The 21,501-nt window shown below is 43.3% G+C and overlaps 1 protein-coding gene across 2 annotated transcripts in view; it reads right to left on the bottom strand.

Annotated features, from left to right (window-relative positions):
• The window catches only part of LOC109873203 (clathrin interactor 1), a 50,202-nt gene that overhangs the window by 12,458 nt on the left and 16,243 nt on the right, over nt 1-21,501 (bottom strand). For both annotated transcript variants that reach the window (XM_031808085.1, XM_031808084.1), the window contains exons 2-5: nt 4,946-5,050; nt 4,734-4,830; nt 3,269-3,377; nt 985-1,161 (exon numbers count right to left, since the gene is read on the bottom strand). In XM_031808085.1, coding sequence (XP_031663945.1) covers nt 985-1,161; nt 3,269-3,377; nt 4,734-4,830; nt 4,946-5,050 — 488 coding nt within the window. The remainder of the gene's footprint in view (nt 1-984; nt 1,162-3,268; nt 3,378-4,733; nt 4,831-4,945; nt 5,051-21,501) is intronic.

Consider the following 21,501-nt stretch of genomic DNA (forward strand, 5'->3'; position numbering starts at 1 on the left):
AACTGACAGTGACAGGGACTAGAGGTAACTGACAGTGACAGGGACTAGAGGTAACTGACAGTGACAGGGACTAGAGGTAACTGACAGTGACAGGGACTAGAGGTAACTGACAGTGACAGGGACTAGAGGTAACTGACAGTGACAGGGACTAGAGGTAACTGACAGTGACAGGGACTAGAGGTAAATGACAGTGACAGGGACTAGAGGTAAATGACAGTGACAGGGACTAGAGGTAAATGACAGGGACTAGAGGTAAATGACAGGGACAGGGACTAGAGGTAACTGACAGGGACTAGATGTAAAGGACAGGGACTAGAGGTAAAGGACAGGGACTAGAGGTAAATGACAGGGACAGGGACTAGAGGTACATGACAGTGACAGGGACTAGAGGTACATGACAGTGACAGGGACTAGAGGTAAATGACAGGGACTAGATGTAAATGACAGGGACTAGAGGTAAAGGACAGGGACTAGAGGTAAATGACAGGGACTAGAGGTAACTGACAGGGACTAGAGGTACATTACAATGACAGGGACTAGAGGTAAATGACAGGGACTAGAGGTAAATGACAGGGACTAGAGGTAAATGACAGGGACTAGAGGCAAATGACAGGGACTAGAGGTAAATGACAGGGACTAGAGGTAAATGACAGGGACTAGAGGTAAATGACAGGGACTAGAGGTACGTGACAGGGACTAGATGTAGAGGACAGGGACTAGAGGTAAATGACAGGGACTAGAGGCAAATGACAGGGACTAGAGGTAAATGACAGGGACTAGAGGTAAATGACAGGGACTAGATGTAAATGACAGGGACTAGATGTAAATGACAGGTACTAGAGGTAAATGACAGGGACTAGAGGTAAATGACAGGGACTAGAGGTAAATGACAGATTTGTGAGCGCATGGAAATGAGAGACCATACCACATTCTCAACAGAGCATCACAGATAATCTGCTCTCCCTCCCGTGTGGTGACACTTACAGCTGGTCTTGTTGAATCCTCCTCCTCCAGTGCTGTCTGAGGACACGCCGATGTACTTGTCCTTGTTTTTCTTGGCCTTCTTCCTCTCCTCCCGGAGCTGGTCGTCATCCTGAACAAACTCCACCATCTCCTTCACCTTCTGACGCACGTTGACGCCCTGGTCCTTCCCATCCTCGTCTGGCGATGAGGGGAGGAACACAACACGATTGGACACTTTAATACACTGGCATTTCACTTTTGGCTTCCCACATTACACCATGGTGGGGGTCATTTGAATTGAAAACTGACAATAGAATCAGCACCATCCATAAACCTGACCTCTCATTAGCCATAGTGACAGGGTAAGCAGTTAAAGGGGAAGTCAACACTGAAGCAAATAAAGTGACGTTTGTTTTGGCTGAGAGAGAGAGAGAGAGAACGAGAAAGAGCGAGAGAGAATGAGAGCAAGAGAGCGAGAGAGAGAGAGAGAGAGAGAGAGAAATAACAGAACAGTGCAGTGCAGTTCCAGGCTAAAGCAGCTTTGGATGAGGGTCTGGTAGAGCTTTGGGTGAGGGTCTGGTAGAGCTTTGGGTGGGGGTCTGGTAGAGCTTTGGATGAGGGTCTGGCAGGGCTTTGGATGAGGGTCTGGTAGAGCTTTGGATGAGGGTCTGGTAGAGCTTTGGATGAGGGTCTGGTAGAGCTTGGGACCAGGCCTTTATGGACCTTCTTCAGGAGGAGGAACACAGGCACCATTGTTTCACTGCCACAACAGGCCTGTCCTGGAGACAGTATTTGTCTCAGTGGGGACTTTATGTAACAGAGCCTAGTGAGTGCTCATGCCATGCACCAAATGCAAATTATTGAGAGCGAAGCATGAAAAAAGATTAACATAGCTCTACAGTAATTATGTTATCCCCTTACTCTCCTTTTTTTTAAATTTTCGCCTTTTTTGGTTCTAGTAAAGATTCTAGTAGCCGTGTTTAGCACTAACTGAAGTTTATTTAGTGTTTTATCCGGGTAGCCGAAAAGTAGAGCATTGCAGTAGTCTAATCTAGAAGTGACAAAAACTTCAGACGGGCCTGGACATGTACTGGCTTAAGCAGGGGGACACATCTGGCACTGCAGGATTTGAGTCCCTGGCGGCGTAGTGTGTTACTGATGGTAGGCTTTGTTACTTTGGTCTCAGCTCTCTGTGGGTCCCCCCGTGTGGTTCTGGGATTTTTGCTCACCGTTCTTGTGATCATTTTGACCCCACGGGGTGAGATCTTGCGTGGAGCCCCAGATCGAGGGAGATTATCAGTGGTCTTGTATGTCTTCCATTTCCTAATAATTGCTCCCACAGTTTATTTCTTCAAACCAAGCTGCTTACCTATTGCAGATTCAGTCTTCCCAGCCTGGTGCAGGTCTACAATTTTGTTTCTGGCTCTTTGGTCTTGGCCATAGTGGAGTTTGGAGTGTGACTGTTTGAGGTTGTGGACAGGTGTCTTTTATACTGATAACAAGTTCAAACAGGTGCCATTAATACAGGTAACGAGTGGAGGACAGAGGAGCCTACAGGTCTGTGAGAGCCAGAAATCTTGCTTCTTTGTAGGTGACGCACCTTCTTTGTAGGTGACCAAATACTTATTTTCCACCATAATTTGCAAATAAATTCATAAATAATCCTACAATGTGATTTTCTGGATTTTTTTCTCTCATTTTGTCTGTCATAGTTGAAGTGTACCTATGATAAATTACAGGCCTCTCATCTTTTTAAGTGGGAGAACTTGCACAATTGGTGGCTGACTAAATACTTTTTTGCCCCACTGTACATTTTCAGAGTTTCTCACATTTCTGTGATGCCATTAGGCTCCAAAGCATGTGTTGTTGTAACACTGAAAACAGATGCAGGCTCGGCCTAGCCACACAAAACATGTACAAAAACCATCCAAGGTTTTCAACTCTGTCATAGCAAATCACAAATGCATACAGTTGGTATCCAAGGAGCCACTCAAGTTGATCATTTACATACTTTTCATTTGTGCACATTACATATGTACATATATACCAGGTTGAAAACCAGAACATGACTTGCATCTGACTGACTCTTCAGTACTCCAGCTGTGGCCATGGAAACTTCCTCACTAATGAATACTCCTGGGTGTTCCATCTGAAACCAAGAGCCTCATCTCTGAGGACATCCTGATTGGTGTAGAAGAGAGGCGTGGGGATGGTTATGGAATGAATCAATAGCCAGGCTTAGGGTTCACACTGCTCTGGGTCTTTCAGTGCTGCTGTGTAGCACCAGTCCCAAATGATTGCTTACCAACAAAATGGTAGTTTTCTAAGGAGCGAAGGTCATAGATGTGTTCCCTCGCGCTGGTGACAACTCGCTCCGATCCGTTCCTGATGAGATATGCCAATAATAGTAAGGCCTGGAGGAGAGGAGCATCTGTTAGAGGCAACATGGCACCAGGCTTCCTACCCACAGGCAACATGGCACTAGGCCTCCACTCCACAGGCAACATGGTACTAGGCCCCCTACCCACAGGCAACATGGCACTAGGCTTCCTACCCACAGGCAACATGGCACAAGGCTTCCTACCCACAGGCAACATGGCACTAGGCTTCCTACCCACAGGCAACATGGCACTAGGCTTCCTACCCACAGGCAACATGGCACTAGGCTTCCTACCCACAGGCAACATGGCACTAGGCTTCCTACCCACAGGCAACATGGCACTAGGCTTCCTACCCACAGGCAACATGGCACTAGGCTTCCTACCCACAGGCAACATGGCACTAGGCTTCCTACCCACAGGCAACATGGCACTAGGCTTCCTACCCACAGGCAACATGGCACTAGGCTTCCTACCCACAGGCAACATGGCACTAGGCTTCCTCACCACAGGCAACATGGCACTAGGCCTCCACTCCACAGGCAACATGGTACTAGGCCCCCTACCCACAGGCAACATGGCACTAGGCTTCCTACCCACAGGCAACATGGCACTAGGCTTCCTACCCACAGGCAACATGGCACTAGGCTTCCTACCCACAGGCAACATGGCACTAGGCTTCCTACCCACAGGCAACATGGCACTAGGCTTCCTACCCACAGGCAACATGGCACTAGGCTTCCTACCCACAGGCAACATGGCACTAGGCTTCCTACCCACAGGCAACATGGCACTAGGCCTCCACTCCACAGGCAACATGGCACCAGGCTTCCTACCCACAGGCAACATGGTACTAGGCCTCCACTCCACAGGCAACATGGCACTAGGCCTCCTACCCACAGGCAACATGGCACTAGGCCTCCACTCCACAGGCAACATGGCACTAGGCCTCCACTCCACAGGCAACATGGCACCAGGCTTCCTACCCACAGGCAACATGGCACTAGGCTTCCTACCCACAGGCAACATGGCACTAGGCTTCCTACCCGCAGGCAACATGGCACTAGGCTTCCTACCCACAGGCAACATGGCACTAGGCCTCCACTCCACAGGCAACATGGCACTAGGCTTCCTACCCACAGGCAACAAGGCACTAGGCCTCCTACCCACAGGCAACATGGCACTAGGCTTCCTACCCACAGGCAACATGGCACTAGGCTTCCTACCCACAGGCAACATGGCACTAGGCCTCCACTCCACAGGCAACATGGCACTAGGCCTCCACTCCACAGGCAACATGGCACTAGGCCTCCACTCCACAGGCAACATGGCACTAGGCCTCCACTCCACAGGCAACATGATCGTATGAATGAAACATAAGAAACTCGGCACCTTGTAAACTCTTCTCCAGTTCTTCTTATTGTCCCTCAGCATTCTGGTCCACAGCATGTTCATGACCTCAGGGAACTGCTCGTACATGAACGTGGATCTGAGAGGAACATCAGAAATATGGATGGGATTAGAGAGTACTGGTAAAGCCACAACTGCTAGGCTAGTTATGCAAATGTGATAGGACTGAGCGTTGTGCTGTGGTTGTCCCTTACTTGGCGATCTCTCCCATGAGCTGTCCAGACGGACCCCAGGGGTCATCGTTGGTGACCTCTCGCACCTTGGACTCGATATCAGAGTAGTTCATCACCACGTTAGTGCTGCAACAAACAGGAACCACACAGACTTACATCAAGAATCATATTAATAAAACACACTGAATGACACTGGTGGGTAACCAATGTGAACTATGACCTCTATCACAGATGGATATTCTGCATGAGGCATGGCTTCCTGGTATTATACCGTGTGTTTTGAGTATTAGAGTGGTGGTGTTAGGATAGGTAGTGGTCTTAAGAGACCTCTGATTTAGCCTAGATGTCCAGCAAGGGCCTAGGCGAACTCCTCTGACCAGATTGAGCCTGTTCTGGGAGCAATTTCCTGTCAGGCCCCATTTCACTCCTATCACCATCAGCAGACCTGCCAGTCACAGAGCAGACCTGCCAGTCACAGAGTAGACCTGCCCGTCACAGAGCAGACCTGCCAGTCACAGAGCAGACCTGCCAGTCACAGAGCAGAGTGCCAGGAAACAGCTGGGCTCTACTCAACTTTCTCCTCTCAGGAGTGGCATAGCGGGCGGCAACTACAGGATATAATGACAGTCATTAAATTGACTGATGAGTAAAAAGGGTTCTCAAGATTTGATTCGAGAAGCAGCTTAAAACGGATTATGACAACACTAGAAAGACACCCAAAAACATTCAGGGATGAAAGATTACCCAGCTGACAACAGAACTGGAATTCGAAAGAAGGAGAAGAATGCATTAGAGAAAACAGAGAGGAAGAAAGGCAAACAGAGCCTGGGTTAATGCAGCTGATCAGTGATAAACATGAGGCAATGTTTTCAGGGACTCAGAGAGCACACCTATGGACCATCCGTTCGAACCTCCCCTGTCACAGTTCAGCTGAGCCAGATAGGAGGGGGGGGCACCTGACAGATGTAACTAATGGAAGGTTAGAGTAATGGGAGACAGAACTGCTATGCTCTGTAATAAATTAGATCAACATGGTAACGTCGGCCAACATGTAGGCTGAAACAACATGGCAGATCAACTGTACAACAGTGAAAGGAATGAAAAGGCACAACAAAAACTCAATGGTATGCAGAAGCTAATAGCTCTGGTTTCCAGTCACATCTATTGAGATTCCCCACAAAAAACAGGATTAACAAGTCACATAATAAGTTGCACTGGACTATAATAGTTAGTGCTTAACATTATTTCTAAATGACTAACTCTTCTCCGTACCCACACATACAATTATCTGTGAGGTCCCTCAGTCGAGTAGTGAATTTCAAGCACCTATTCACTCTTCATATTTTCAAGCATGGTGGTGGCTGTATCATGTTATTGATTTGCTTGTCATCTGCAAGGACTTTAAACATTGTTTAATTTTTATTTCACCTTCATTTAACCAGGTAGGCTAATTGAGAACAAGTTCTCATTTGCAACTGCGACCTGGCCAAGATTGTTCAGGTCTGCTTTCCAACAGACACTAAGAGACACATTCACCTTTCAGCAGGACAATAACCTAAAACACAAGACCAAATCACCTAACAGGCCAAACATACACTGGACTTGCTTACCATGACGACATTGAATGTTCCTGAGTGGCCTAGTTACAGCTTTGACTTAAATCTACTTGAAAATCTATGTCAACACTTGAAAACGACTGTCCAGCAATGAACAACCAACTTGACGAAGCTTGAAGAGTTTAAAAAAAGAATATGCAAATATTGTATAATCCAGTTGTGCAAAGCTCTTAGAGCTCAAAGCTCTTAGAGACTTACCCAGAAAGACTCACAGCTCTTAGAGACTTACCCAGAAAGACTCACAGCTCTTAGAGACTTACCCAGAAAGACTCACAGCTCTTAGAGACTTACCCAGAAAGACTCACAGCTCTTAGAGACTTACCCAGAAAGACTCACAGCTCTTAGAGACTTACCCAGAAAGACTCACAGCTCTTAGAGACTTACCCAGAAAGACTCACAGCTCTTAGAGACTTACCCAGAAAGACTCACAGCTCTTAGAGACTTACCCAGAAAGACTCACAGCTCTTAGAGACTTACCCAGAAAGACTCACAGCTCTTAGAGACTTACCCAGAAAGACTCACAGCTCTTAGAGACTTACCCAGAAAAACATACAGCTGCAATCCCTGCCAAAGGAGATTCCTGTATGGATTGACTCAGAGGGTTGAATACATACAGTGACATCAGAAAGCATTTATACCCCTTGACTTATTCCACATTTTGTTATGTTACAGACTGAATTCAAATGTTTTCCTACAAACATAATGGTCATTATGGCCAAACAGAGTTATTTTTGTTTCATCAGACCAGAGGACATTTCTCCAAAAAGTACAATCTTTGTCCCCATGTGCAGTTGCAAACAGTAGTCTGGCTTTTTTTAATGGCGGTTTTGGAGCAGTGGCTTCTTCCTTGCTGAGCGGCCTTTCAGGTTATGTTGATATAGGACTCGTTTTACTGTGGATATAGATACTTTTGTACCCGTTTCCTCCAGCATCTTCACAAGGTCCTTTGCTGTTGTTCTGGGATTGATTTGCACTTTTCGCACCAAAGTACGTTCATCTCTAGGAGACAGAACGTGTCTCCTTCCTGAGTGGTATGACAGCTGCGTGGTCCCATGGTGTTTATACCAGCGTACTATTGCTTGTACAGATGAACGTGGTACCTTCAGACGTTTGGAAATTGCACCCAAGGATGAACCAGACTTGTGGAGGTCTACAATTTGTTTTCTGAGGTCTTGGCTGATTTCCCCATGATGCCAAGGGAAGAGCTACAGTTACACCTCCAACCACCTACACACAATACCCCATAACAAAGCGCAAAAACAGGTTTTCAGAAAAGTTAGCAAATATATTACAAATACAAAACAGAAATAACTTAATTAACAAAAGTATTCAGACCCTTCGCTATGAGACTCAAAATTGAACTCAGGTGCATCCCGTTTCCGATGACCATCCTTGAGATGTTTCTACAACTTGATTGGAGTCCACCGGTTGTAAATTCAATTGATTGGACATGATTTGGAAAGGCACACACACACCTGTCTGTTGCTCTGACATGCACTGTCAACTGTAGGACCTGATATAGACAGGTGCGAGCTCAATTTCGAGTCTCATAGCAAAGGGTCTGAATACGTAAATAAGTTATTTCTTGTTTTTTTATTTGTAATAAATGTGCAACCATAAAAAAAAAAAATGTTTTAGCTTTGTCATTATGTGTGTAGATTGATGAGGAAATGGTTTTATTGATACAGTTTAGAATAAGGCTGTAACGTAACAAAATATGGAAAAGGGGAAGGGGTCTGAATACTTTCCCAATGCACTATTTATTTATTTTGAAGTATTACAATTTTTCTTCCACTTTGACAAGAGTATTTTGTGTAGATCGTTGGGGGAAAAAATGACATTTTAGTTTAGTAATAAAAAAATAAAAAAGTAAAATCACCAGGAATTCAGTAAAAAAAAAAGTGTTAATTTAGGAAATCTGTTTTCACACTCTCACACACACCCGTGTCAATATAATCAAGTTATGAAATTATTGTATTTGAAAATAACATCTTTGTGGTCAATTTGCAGTGTACAAATTATAATTACGGTCTGACCCCCCCCCCCCCCCCCCCCGACCACCCGCTCCGGCAAAAATCGACCTGAGGCTGAATCTAGTTACCTACCCTGCTCTAGAGACTATCCCTTCCCCTGCAGCTGCCAGCACTTTTACTAATCAACCCTAATGTCATTTTGACAGAAAACTCAGACACTTCCTCCACTCTCACTAAATCCCACAGACCCACCCGCACAGGGAGAGCAGGTTGACAGGAGAGCCAGGCAGGCAGCTCTGGAAGCCATTACCACAGTGGGCCATGGATGATGTAGTGAGAGAGGAACAGAAAAAGGTGGTGAGGTCTGAAAGCTTGAACACCTGTTCTCACTGGGAAGGAAATGCAGCTTCTTCTACTACTTAAGTCTATAAAATGTATCAGATTAGTTCACTTTCAGCCTACTGCCAATTTCTTCCACATGTTGTTGATGACAAAAACAATGTGATCCAACTCTATGGCTCTATAGAGTGTTAACAAGAGGGAGGGAGACTGAATTCCTGACCCTAATATTGACCTAGCCAGGAAATCGAACACACAAATCTACATGGAAAAGCAAATGTACAACCCCCCCCTATTGAGCCGGCTGGAATAGTTAATTTTAAGCCAGAATGCAGTGTACCAGATCTAAAAAATACTAAAAATAAAAAAATATATAAAAAAACAGGACAGAGATAGTCTAGAGTAGTGGAGGTGACCCTGTGTGACCACTGGTCTGATTAGTTAGGTGGCAGCTGGGTTTAGCCTGGGCATCACCACAGACAGGTGGTCAGATCCTTAGGAGGTCAAGTGTCAAGTGCTCAGTGACAGAGGGCCAGATGGAAGGACAATGGAACAGAGCTGGGGAAAAAAGACAGGACCAGAGACTGATGAATGAGCCAATGATATCAAATCTGAGGAAAACAGCCAATTGATCACACATAGCCTACACAAAGATCAACAAATGGCAACAACTCAAACAGGTTTGTTCCAAACAGGATACTTCTTTAGTTCTATGAAGCATGTGTTTCATGGTGGATAGATTAACATAAAACAGAGAATCAAACTATACATTCAGTACTGATCTGGGATAACTATAGTTTTAACTACGCTTTGGGGAAAGCAACTATTTCCGGGGGAATAGTTACTTTGGAGGGGACTACAACTATTTGAATATAAAAATGCCAACTTTAAAAAATATATTTGAATACAGATCTCAGGAAGTGACTACTTTTCTGAAACTATTAGATTGGCTGCCTTCAACTAGGCCTAAATCTGGAACTGCATGTTGAAGACAGAAATAGAATGAATAGAACACACAATCTCCTATAGTATTCCAATCTGACGGTCACATTTAATCTACACAATACATTTCTATCTGAACATGTAAACGTCCATTCTCCTGAATGCCTATTGGCCCAGGTATACATAATCAAATCAAACCAAATTGACCCATTTTATGTTGTACAGATAAGTATAAGTTGTGATGATCGACTACTTTTCATTTTTTCAACCAAGGTGGCATAGCAGTTCAGACGTCTTTTGTCCTCGTCTTGTCGTGTCCTGTATATATATATATTTACAACTTTTTCACATACATTTTATTTTTATTTTCCATCAACTCATCTTCAAAACACTCTCCTGCAACCCGCCTCACCAATGTATATTTATAAAAAAGTATTATTTACCTCAGATCTGTAATCCTCCAAGAAGCTAGCCAGAAACTCCAAGAAGCTAGCCTGAAACTAGCCAGAAGCTAGTTCAGAAGCTAGTTAGCTCCTCTACTGGCAAATCGTTAGTATTCAGCTAACCACGGTTTGTGGTCATCAGCTATCCTTTAGCTCGAAAATCTATCGCCAGTTCTGTACGGTGCAGCGCGGCTCGGAACGGAACATACCGGACCAATTTCTCTCTCCATGTCCCTGGATTTCGACTGCTCTCTGGACATTCATACCCGGATCTCACAGCTAGCTAGCTGCTATCCGTGTGACTATCAGCCTTCGTCGATTCCGGAGCAAACATAAATTATTCCGGAGCTAGCAAGCTCCGTCAATCACTCCTGAGTTCCATCAATCACACCTGGGCTGCAGTCACCTATCCGGACCCATTTTACTGCCTTCGCGGAGCCCCACCGGGCCTTCACAACTGGACTGCCGACGTTATCTACCCGAAGGAGTTATTCGGCTGGCTCCTCCGTCGCGACGTTACGTGAACACCCATCTGCGGCCTGCTAACCGTTAGCTGTCTTACCGGCTGCTATCTGAATAGACAATCGGACATTTTTATTTTATTTTTTATTATTATTATTATGTTTTCTTCTTGGGCCTCTATAACTATAACTATATCTATTGTTTTTATTTTTGTTGTTGTTGTGTGATTTGGATTAATCCCCTCTACCACACGGAACCCCACCAATCTACTGACGGAACGCAAGAGGTGGCTAACAACAGACCTCCATCCTATGCTAGCTTGCTACCGATGCCCTGGCTAGCTGTCTAAATCACCAACCAACCTCTCCACTCACCGGACCCTTTTGATCACTCGACTAAGCATGCCTCTCCTTAATGTCAATATGTCTTGTCCATTGCTTGGTTAGTGTTTATTGGCTTATTTCACTGTAGAGCCTCTAGTCCTGCTCACTATACCTTATCCAACCTATTAGTTCCACCACCCACACATGCAATGACATCTCCTGGTTTCAACGATGTTTCTAGAGACAATATCTCTCTCTTCATCACTCAATACCTAGGTTTACCTCCACTGTATTCACATCCTACCATACATTTGTCTGTACATTATACCTTGATGCTATTTTATCGCCTCCAGAAACCTCCTTTTACTCTATGTTCCAGACGTTCTAGACGACCAATTCTCATAGCTTTTAGCCGTACCCTTATTCTACTCCTCCTATGTTCCTCTGGCGATGTAGAGGTGAATCCAGGCCCTGCAGTGCCTAGCTCCACTCCTATTCCCCAGGCGCTCTCTTTTGACGACTTCTGTAACCGTAATAGCCTTGGTTTCATGCATGTTAACATTAGAAGCCTCCTCCCTAAGTTTGTTCTATTCACTGCTTTAGCACACTCTGCCAACCCGGATGTTCTAGCTGTGTCTGAATCCTGGCTTAGGAAGACCACCAAAAATTCAGACATTTTAATTCCAAACGACAACATTTTCAGACAAGATAGAACTGCCAAAGGGGGCGGTGTTGCAATCTACTGCAAAGATAGCCTGCAGAGTTCTGTCCTACTATCCAGGTCTGTACCCAAACAATTTGAACTTCTACTTTTAAAAATCCACCTCTCTAAAAACAAGTCTCTCACCGTTGCCGCCTGCTATAGACCACCCTCTGCCCCCAGCTGTGCTCTGGACACCATATGTGAACTGATTGCCCCCCATCTATCTTCAGAGTTCGTGCTGCTAGGCGACCTAAACTGGAACATGCTTAACACCCCAGCCATCCTACAATCTAAACTTGATGCCCTCAATCTCACACAAATTATCAATGAACCTACCAGGTACCTCCCCAAAGCCTTAAACACGGGCACCCTCATAGATATCATCCTAACCAACTTCCCCTCTAAATACACCTCTGCTGTCTTCAACCAAGATCTCAGCGATCACTGCCTCATTGCCTGCATCCGTAATGGGTCAGCGGTCAAACGACCTCCACTCATCACTGTAAAACGCTCCCTGAAACACTTCTGCGAGCAGGCCTTTCTAATCGACCTGGCCGGGGTATCCTGGAAGGATATTGATCTCATCCCGTCAGTAGAGGATGCCTGGATATTTTTAAAAAATGCCTTCCTAACCATCTTAAATAAACATGCCCCATTCAAGAAATTTAGAACCAGGAACAGATATAGCCCTTGGTTCTCCCCAGACCTGACTGCCCTTAACCAACACAAAAACATCCTATGGCGTTCTGCATTAGCATCGAACAGCCCCCGTGATATGCAGCTGTTCAGGGAAGCTAGAAACCATTATACACAGGCAGTTAGAAAAGCCAAGGCTAGCTTTTTCAAGCAGAAATTTGCTTCCTGCAACACTAACTCAAAAAAGTTCTGGGACACTGTAAAGTCCATGGAGAATAAGAACACCTCCTCCCAGCTGCCCACTGCACTGAAGATAGGAAACACTGTCACCACTGATAAATCCATCATAATTGAGAATTTCAATAAGCATTTTTCTACGGCTGGCCATGCTTTCCACCTGGCTACTCCTACCCCGGACAACAGCACTGCACCCCCAACAGCAACTCGCCCAAGCCTTCCCCATTTCTCCTTCTCCCAAATCCATTCAGCTGATGTTCTGAAAGAGCTGCAAAATCTGGACCCCTACAAATCAGCCGGGCTAGACAATCTGGACCCTTTCTTTCTAAAATTATCTGCCGAAATTGTTGCCACCCCTATTACTAGCCTGTTCAACCTCTCTTTCGTGTCGTCTGAGATTCCCAAAGATTGGAAAGCAGCTGCGGTCATCCCCCTCTTCAAAGGGGGGGACACTCTTGACCCAAACTGCTACAGACCTATATCTATCCTACCGTGCCTTTCTAAGGTCTTCGAAAGCCAAGTCAACAAACAGATTACCGACCATTTCGATTCTCACCATACCTTCTCTGCTATGCAATCTGGTTTCAGAGCTGGTCATGGGTGCACCTCAGCCACGCTCAAGGTCCTAAACGATATCTTAAACGCCATCAATAAGAAACATTACTGTGCAGCCGTATTCATTGATCTGGCCAAGGCTTTCGACTCTGTCAATCACCATATCCTCATCGGCAGACTCGACAGCCTTGGTTTCTCAAATGATTGCCTCGCCTGGTTCACCAACTACTTCTCTGATAGAGTTCAGTGTGTCAAATCGGAGGGTCTGCTGTCCGGACCTCTGGCAGTCTCTATGGGGGTGCCACAGGGTTAAATTCTTGGACCGACTCTCTTCTCTGTATACATCAATGAGGTTGCTCTTGCTGCTGGTGAGTCCCTGATCCACCTCTACGCAGACGACACCATTCTGTATACTTCCGGCCCTTCTTTGGACACTGTGTTAACAACCCTCCAGGCAAGCTTCAATGCCATACAACTCTCCTTCCGTGGCCTCCAATTGCTCTTAAATACAAGTAAAACTAAATGCATGCTCTTCAACCGATCGCTACCTGCACCTACCCGCCTGTCCAACATCACTACTCTGGACGGCTCTGACTTAGAATACGTGGACAACTACAAATACTTAGGTGTCTGGTTAGACTGTAAACTCTCCTTCCAGACCCATATCAAACATCTCCAATCCAAAAGGTAAATCTAGAATTGGCTTCCTATTTCGCAACAAAGCATCCTTCACTCATGCTGCCAAACATACCCTTGTAAAACTGACCATCCTACCAATCCTCGACTTTGGCGATGTCATTTACAAAATAGCCTCCAATACCCTACTCAACAAATTGGATGCAGTCTATCACAGTGCAATCCGTTTTATCACCAAAGAGACATATACTACCCACCATTGTGACCTGTACGCTCTCGTTGGCTGGCCCTCGCTTCATACTCGTCGCCAAACCCACTGGCTCCATGTCATCTACAAGACCCTGCTAGGTAAAGTCCCCCCTTATCTCAGCTCGCTGGTCACCATAGCATCTCCCACCTGTAGCACACGCTCCAGCAGGTATATCTCTCTAGTTACCCCCAAAACCAATTCTTTCTTTGGCCGCCTCTCCTTCCAGTTCTCTGCTGCCAATGACTGGAACGAACTACAAAAATCTCTGAAACTGGAATCACTTATCTCCCTCACTAGCTTTAAGCACCAACTGTCAGAGCAGCTCACAGATTACTGCTCCTGTACATAGCCCACCTATAATTTAGCCCAAACAACTACCTCTTTCCCAACTGTATTTAATTTTTATTTATTTATTTATTTTGCTCCTTTGCACCCCATTATTTTTATTTCTACTTTGCACATTCTTCCATTGCAAAACTACCATTCCAGTATTTTACTTGCTATATTGTATTTACTTTGCCATCATGGCCTTTTTTGCCTTTACCTCCCTTCTCACCTCATTTGCTCACATTGTATATAGACTTGTTTATACTGCATTATTGACTGTATGTTTGTTTTTACTCCATGTGTAATTCTGTGTCGTATCTGTCGAACTGCTTTGCTTTATCTTGGCCAGGTCGCAATTGTAAATGAGAACTTGTTCTCAACTTGCCTACCTGGTTAAATAAAAGGTCAAATAAATAAAAAATAAATAAAAAATACTGTATGACTCATTCAACATTCCACTGAAAAAGTTGAAAGCTGCAATACATTTTTTAGAAGACCTGAAAATACTGCAGAGTAAATTCACAGCTATTTGCGAACAGCAAGTTGGAAGCTTAGCAAAAACAACTTTGATCCCCTTTGTCCATCTGAGGGTAACTGCTCTTATTTCAAAACACACACACACACACACAATCTTTAAATGGTGTATTGTAATAAAACAAGTTACTTTTGGAGCGTTTTATTAGCATCTTGTCACATAATCCTTTGTTAATTGTATTTGAATTGCATAGCAATAAGATTCTTATTCTTTAAAAAAAAAACTACTCTACACAAGAGGAATAGCGCCCGTTCCTTATTCCACTTATGTGGAATAGCTCCATTATTATGCAATTATAAAGCAATTTGCAAAGTTCTATGTAACAAAAGGGGTAACACTACACATTAAAGGTTACATTTGTAAAGGGTTTATAAAGAGGATATAATTACATTAAATGTTATTTAATCATTTGTAAATGCCTTATAAAGCATTAATAAACAGTTATATCCCATTGGTCTACATAGTGAAATAACTGGTCAGTGTTTGTCAAAATAGTGAGCCAAAATTTACCTCCAGTTTTTAACAATTTATAAATGCACTTAAATGCTTTTAAGATGAAGCCTTATGTATCATCCCTCATTACGCCTTACCAGATGATATCAACACACACGTATCACTTCTCTGTGATAGTCCCCAAATATGGTAACAGTAATACCAGTGGAGGTGGTATCCTTTCACAATGTTAAATGTTTTGTACTTCATACCCCATATTCATTGACTGAATATGTTTAACAAAAAAGTGTTGAATCTTCTCTTATGTATTGATGAGTTCCCAATACTGCCTATAAGTATGTGAACTCTCAAATCATCTAGAAATGATTTACCCATATGTATAAATGGTAAAAGTATATCTTATTTTAGTGACAGAACTACATGTACATATTACCTTGACACCAGTGCCCCCCGCACATCGACTCTGTACCGGTACCCCCTGTATATAGCCCCTGTATATAGCCCCGCTATTGTTATTTACTGCTGCTCTTTAATTATTTGTTATTCTTATCTCTTACTTATTTTTTATTAGGCATTTTCTTAACTTCATTGTTGGTTAAGGGCCTGTAAGTAAGCATTTCACTGTAAGGTCTACACCGGTTGTATTCAGCATTTCACTGTAAGGTCTACTACACCGGTTGTATTCAGCATTTCACTGTAAGATCTACTACACCGGTTGTATTCAGCATTTCACTGTAAGGTCTACTACACCGGTTGTATTCAGCATTTCACTGTAAGGTCTACTACACCGGTTGTATTCAGCATTTCACTGTAAGGTCTACTACACCGGTTGTATTCAGCATTTCACTGTAAGGTCTACACCGGTTGTATTCAGCATTTCACTGTAAGGTCTACACCGGTTGTATTCAGCATTTCACTGTAAGGTCTACACCGGTTGTATTCGGCATTTCACTGTAAGGTCTACACCGGTTGTATTCGGCATTTCACTGTAAGGTCTACACCGGTTGTATTCGGCATTTCACTGTAAGGTCTACACCGGTGTATTCGGCATTTAACTGTAAGGTCTACACCGGTTGTATTCGGCATTTCACTGTAAGGTCTACACCGGTTGTATTCGGCATTTCACTGTAAGGTCTACACCGGTTGTATTCGGCATTTCACTGTAAGGTCTACACCGGTTGTATTCGGCATTTCACTGTAAGGTCTACACCGGTTGTATTCGGCATTTCACTGTAAGGTCTACACCGGTTGTATTCGGCATTTCACTGTAAGGTCTACACCGGTTGTATTCAGCATTTCACTGTAAGGTCTACACCGGTTGTATTCAGCATTTCACTGTAAGGTCTACACCGGTTGTATTCAGCATTTCACTGTAAGGTCTACACCGGTTGTATTCAGCATTTCACTGTAAGGTCTACTACACCGGTTGTATTCAGCATTTCACTGTAAGGTCTACTACACCGGTTGTATTCAGCATTTCACTGTAAGGTCTACACCGGTTGTATTCGGCATTTCACTGTAAGGTCTACACCGGTTGTATTCGGCATTTCACTGTAAGGTCTACACCGGTTGTATTCGGCATTTCACTGTAAGGTCTACACCGGTTGTATTCAGCATTTCACTGTAAGGTCTACACCGGTTGTATTCAGCATTTCACTGTAAGGTCTACACCGGTTGTATTCAGCATTTCACTGTAAGGTCTACACCGGTTGTATTCAGCATTTCACTGTAAGGTCTACTACACCGGTTGTATTCAGCATTTCACTGTAAGGTCTACTACACCGGTTGTATTCAGCATTTCACTGTAAGGTCTACACCGGTTGTATTCAGCATTTCACTGTAAGGTCTACACCGGTTGTATTCAGCATTTCACTGTAAGGTCTACACCGGTTGTATTCAGCATTTCACTGTAAGGTCTACTACACCGGTTGTATTCAGCATTTCACTGTAAGGTCTACTACACGGGTTGTATTCAGCATTTCACTGTAAGATCTACTACACCGGTTGTATTCAGCATTTCACTGTAAGGTCTACTACACCGGTTGTATTCAGCATTTCACTGTAAGGTCTACTACACCGGTTGTATTCAGCATTTCACTGTAAGGTCTACTACACCGGTTGTATTCAGCATTTCACTGTAAGGTCTACACCGGTTGTATTCAGCATTTCACTGTAAGGTCTACACCGGTTGTATTCAGCATTTCACTGTAAGGTCTACACCGGTTGTATTCGGCATTTCACTGTAAGGTCTACACCGGTTGTATTCGGCATTTCACTGTAAGGTCTACACCGGTTGTATTCGGCATTTCACTGTAAGGTCTACACCGGTGTATTCGGCATTTAACTGTAAGGTCTACACCGGTTGTATTCGGCATTTCACTGTAAGGTCTACACCGGTTGTATTCGGCATTTCACTGTAAGGTCTACACCGGTTGTATTCGGCATTTCACTGTAAGGTCTACACCGGTTGTATTCGGCATTTCACTGTAAGGTCTACACCGGTTGTATTCGGCATTTCACTGTAAGGTCTACACCGGTTGTATTCAGCATTTCACTGTAAGGTCTACACCGGTTGTATTCAGCATTTCACTGTAAGGTCTACACCGGTTGTATTCAGCATTTCACTGTAAGGTCTACTACACCGGTTGTATTCAGCATTTCACTGTAAGGTCTACTACACCGGTTGTATTCAGCATTTCACTGTAAGGTCTACTACACCGGTTGTATTCAGCATTTCACTGTAAGGTCTACACCGGTTGTATTCAGCATTTCACTGTAAGGTCTACACCGGTTGTATTCAGCATTTCACTGTAAGGTCTACACCGGTTGTATTCAGCATTTCACTGTAAGGTCTACTACACCGGTTGTATTCAGCATTTCACTGTAAGGTCTACTACACCGGTTGTATTCAGCATTTCACTCTAAGGTCTACTACACCTGTTGTATTCAGCATTTCACTGTAAGGTCTACTACACCGGTTGTATTCAGCATTTCACTGTAAGGTCTACTACACCGGTTGTATTCAGCATTTCACTGTAAGGTCTACTACACCGGTTGTATTCAGCATTTCACTGTAAGGTCTACTACACCGGTTGTATTCAGCATTTCACTGTAAGGTCTACTACACCGGTTGTATTCGGCGACAAATAACTAAATCATTATTTGATACCTATAAACATTTATAAATTCAAAAACGCCTTATTTTAAAAAGTGACAGACCTATAACCATTTATAATTGAGTTAAACACTGAACTGCTAAAAAAAAGAAATACTTTAAAAACAAAAGTGAAATACAAGATACTTTATTGCCACTCATCCAAGGTCGGTGGTGTGTATACGGTACAGCATGGGGTAGCTCCTACATGACTAATATACACATATACCCCAGCCTCACAAAACTGAAAAAGCAGCTGTTGTTTAACCTTGTACTTTTTCAGTTGTCTTATAAAGCACAGTCTCTGCTGGGCCTTCATGATGATGTGGTTGGAGTTGATGTCCCATTTCAGTGAGCCACTGATGTAAGTACCGAGGAATTTGAACGAATCTGTCAGGGTTATTGGTTGGTCAGTGATTATGACGGGGGCCTTGAGGTTCTTTCTTCTCCTGTATTGCCATCTCTGTGGTTTTTGAGGAGTTGAGCATGAGGTCGTTGTCCTTACACAACATCACCGCCCGAGCAACTTCACAGTGGTACTGTGTTTCATTTGCTAGCTACGACAAAATGAAAGGGGTTAGATAGTTATCACAATTGTGGTTAATACACTAGCTAGTTTGTTAGCTAGCTAGTAAGTTAGTCTTAAAATTGGAACCACTTATGTTAGTTTGTTGACAAAGGATGCTGGTTAGTTTACCAGCAACCCATCTAGAGAGAGACTGTACCAGAGTTCAAAGGTTAGATAACTAGCTAGCTAGCATTCTAATCCCAAAAAGCTAAACAAATTGCAAGAAAACTCTGTCATGTTGATGTTAGCTAACTAGCTAGCAGGCAGCTAATGTTTGCTAGATAGCTAAACTAACTAGCTAGCCAGCAAACGTGATCTAGTTAGCTATATCATGCCAAATATTATCCTGTGTTAAATCGTATAGCAAAATGTCTATATTCAAAAATACATTTGAGGTTTTACCTAATACTAGCTAGCAAACGTTTCTTAGCTAGTGAGGTAGGACAGATGTGCTAGCAAACGTTAACTAGCTGAGCAAAGAACTAAAATCATACAGCAGAATTTCTGTATTCAAAAGTGAAACAAATTGCATAGAGAATCTCTCTCCTCTGTCAAAATTTTTTATCTTGTGAACGTTTCTTTTCGCGCAATCTCTTTGTCTGGCCTTTGCACACTTCCCATAGCCAGGTCCATCATGACTCTTCTCAACTCAATGTCACATGTCATTGTCTGCTCTTCATTCTGTACGAGGTCGTCTTTATTTCAAGAAAGTTTCACAGATCCGCAGATTTCAGAAACCAGTGAACCACACCAATAATATAGCTTGAGATGAAGCCATCATTCCTGGAATAAATAAAAAAAAGTGTACCAACGCATCATCATGGGTTTCAAATGTGGGGCAAGATGCATGCAACTCATGGGAGTTGACCATTGGTCTGAAAACCAATCATTTCACTTCCTGGGACAGAGCAACTATGCACCACACCCAGAAGTGAGAAAATAACTATTGTTTAACTGTGCAACCATTAAAAATGCAGTTGCATGATGATACAAAAGGGTTCAATATTACACAATTTGTTATAACCAATTTAGTAATGTTTTACAATGCATTTACAAATGCTTAAATAACCGTAATAATGTAATTACAAACCCTTTACAAATGGAACCCTATTGTAAAGTGTTACCGAAGCGATAGTAAAATGTTGCTGTATTACCTTGTGTCTCACAAATGGTCATGCTCTGATGCTGTGAAAACGTCATAAAATAGGCCTACCTGATAACTTCGTATCCCTTGCGCAAATACCCTGCAGCTGTGTCAGTCTGGAGCTCACTGGCTCAGGAAACTCAGGAGGGTGCAGAATATTTGATTAAATGTTGCAAGTTTGTTAGCACCAGCTTCAGGCTGGACCAAGTTGTTGGGTGATACAATGTTTCAAAGTTGCAGACAGGTCATGTGTAGCCAATGTGATTTCTTTTTAATAGGATATTTTCTACCTGCAGGCTTCTATGTTTTTATTTGTTGGCTTTAAGTAGGCTATTTTTTTACCTTAGTTGGCAATGGAAATAAAGGTTCATTTTAGATTTGTATAATTTCCATTGAGATATAAATTTGTATAAATCACATGACAATGATTTTGAGATATGACTTTAATTTATAATAAACTGTTTTACGTAAATGTACATACCTGGCATGCAGATCGGCAAGAAATGGCAAGATAAATTGGCACTCCAAATGGACCACCCCTGATGTAGCCTATTACCTGTAACTTCGGGAGCGTAATGGCAGAATCTGCAAAGGCCAGCAGCAGTGCTAGAAGGGGGTTCGGGAACAGCTTGATCAGAAGACAAAAATCCTATCTTGATCTCTGACTCCCTCGAGTCATTTGTGCACCTTAAATGATTTAAATCACAGTGTGCTTAAAGCATCAGACAAGCTCAGTAACCTACATATAGTTGATTTTATTAAAACACATAGGGTGTGTCTGTATACGGAAAAATACACGTTTAAAAATTTCAACCAGTCGATTGGTCGAAAGAACAGATTACTTTTTTTTGTTGTTGTCAGGGACAACTAGGCAAGTCAGTTAAGTAGCATTGTTGTTAAACGTGTGTATGTTTTTCTCCTCTGACAAACAAAAGATGATTCAAAGGGGGTGTGGCAGATTTCTAAACTCTTCCATGTAGAATACACATGAGTAACCTTGATGAAAGGTGGCTATCGAGGAGCGGATGAGACTTCCATTTGTCTACTAATGAAATGACACCCCTCGACCACATCAGTTTCCAGGTCATGGAGGAGAGAGGACGATCTTTTGCCCAAATGAGAATCTCCTCATTTTTATTTTTTTAAATGTAAACTATTTAAACTAGGCAAGTCAGTTAAGAACAAAATCTTATTTATAATGACGGCCTACCCTGGCCAAACCCGGATGAGGCTGGTCCAATTGTGCGCCACCCTATGGCACTCCTAATCACAGCCAGATGT

Source organism: Oncorhynchus kisutch, linkage group LG28, assembly GCF_002021735.2.
Source record: "Oncorhynchus kisutch isolate 150728-3 linkage group LG28, Okis_V2, whole genome shotgun sequence".
Lineage (NCBI taxonomy): Eukaryota > Metazoa > Chordata > Actinopteri > Salmoniformes > Salmonidae > Oncorhynchus > Oncorhynchus kisutch.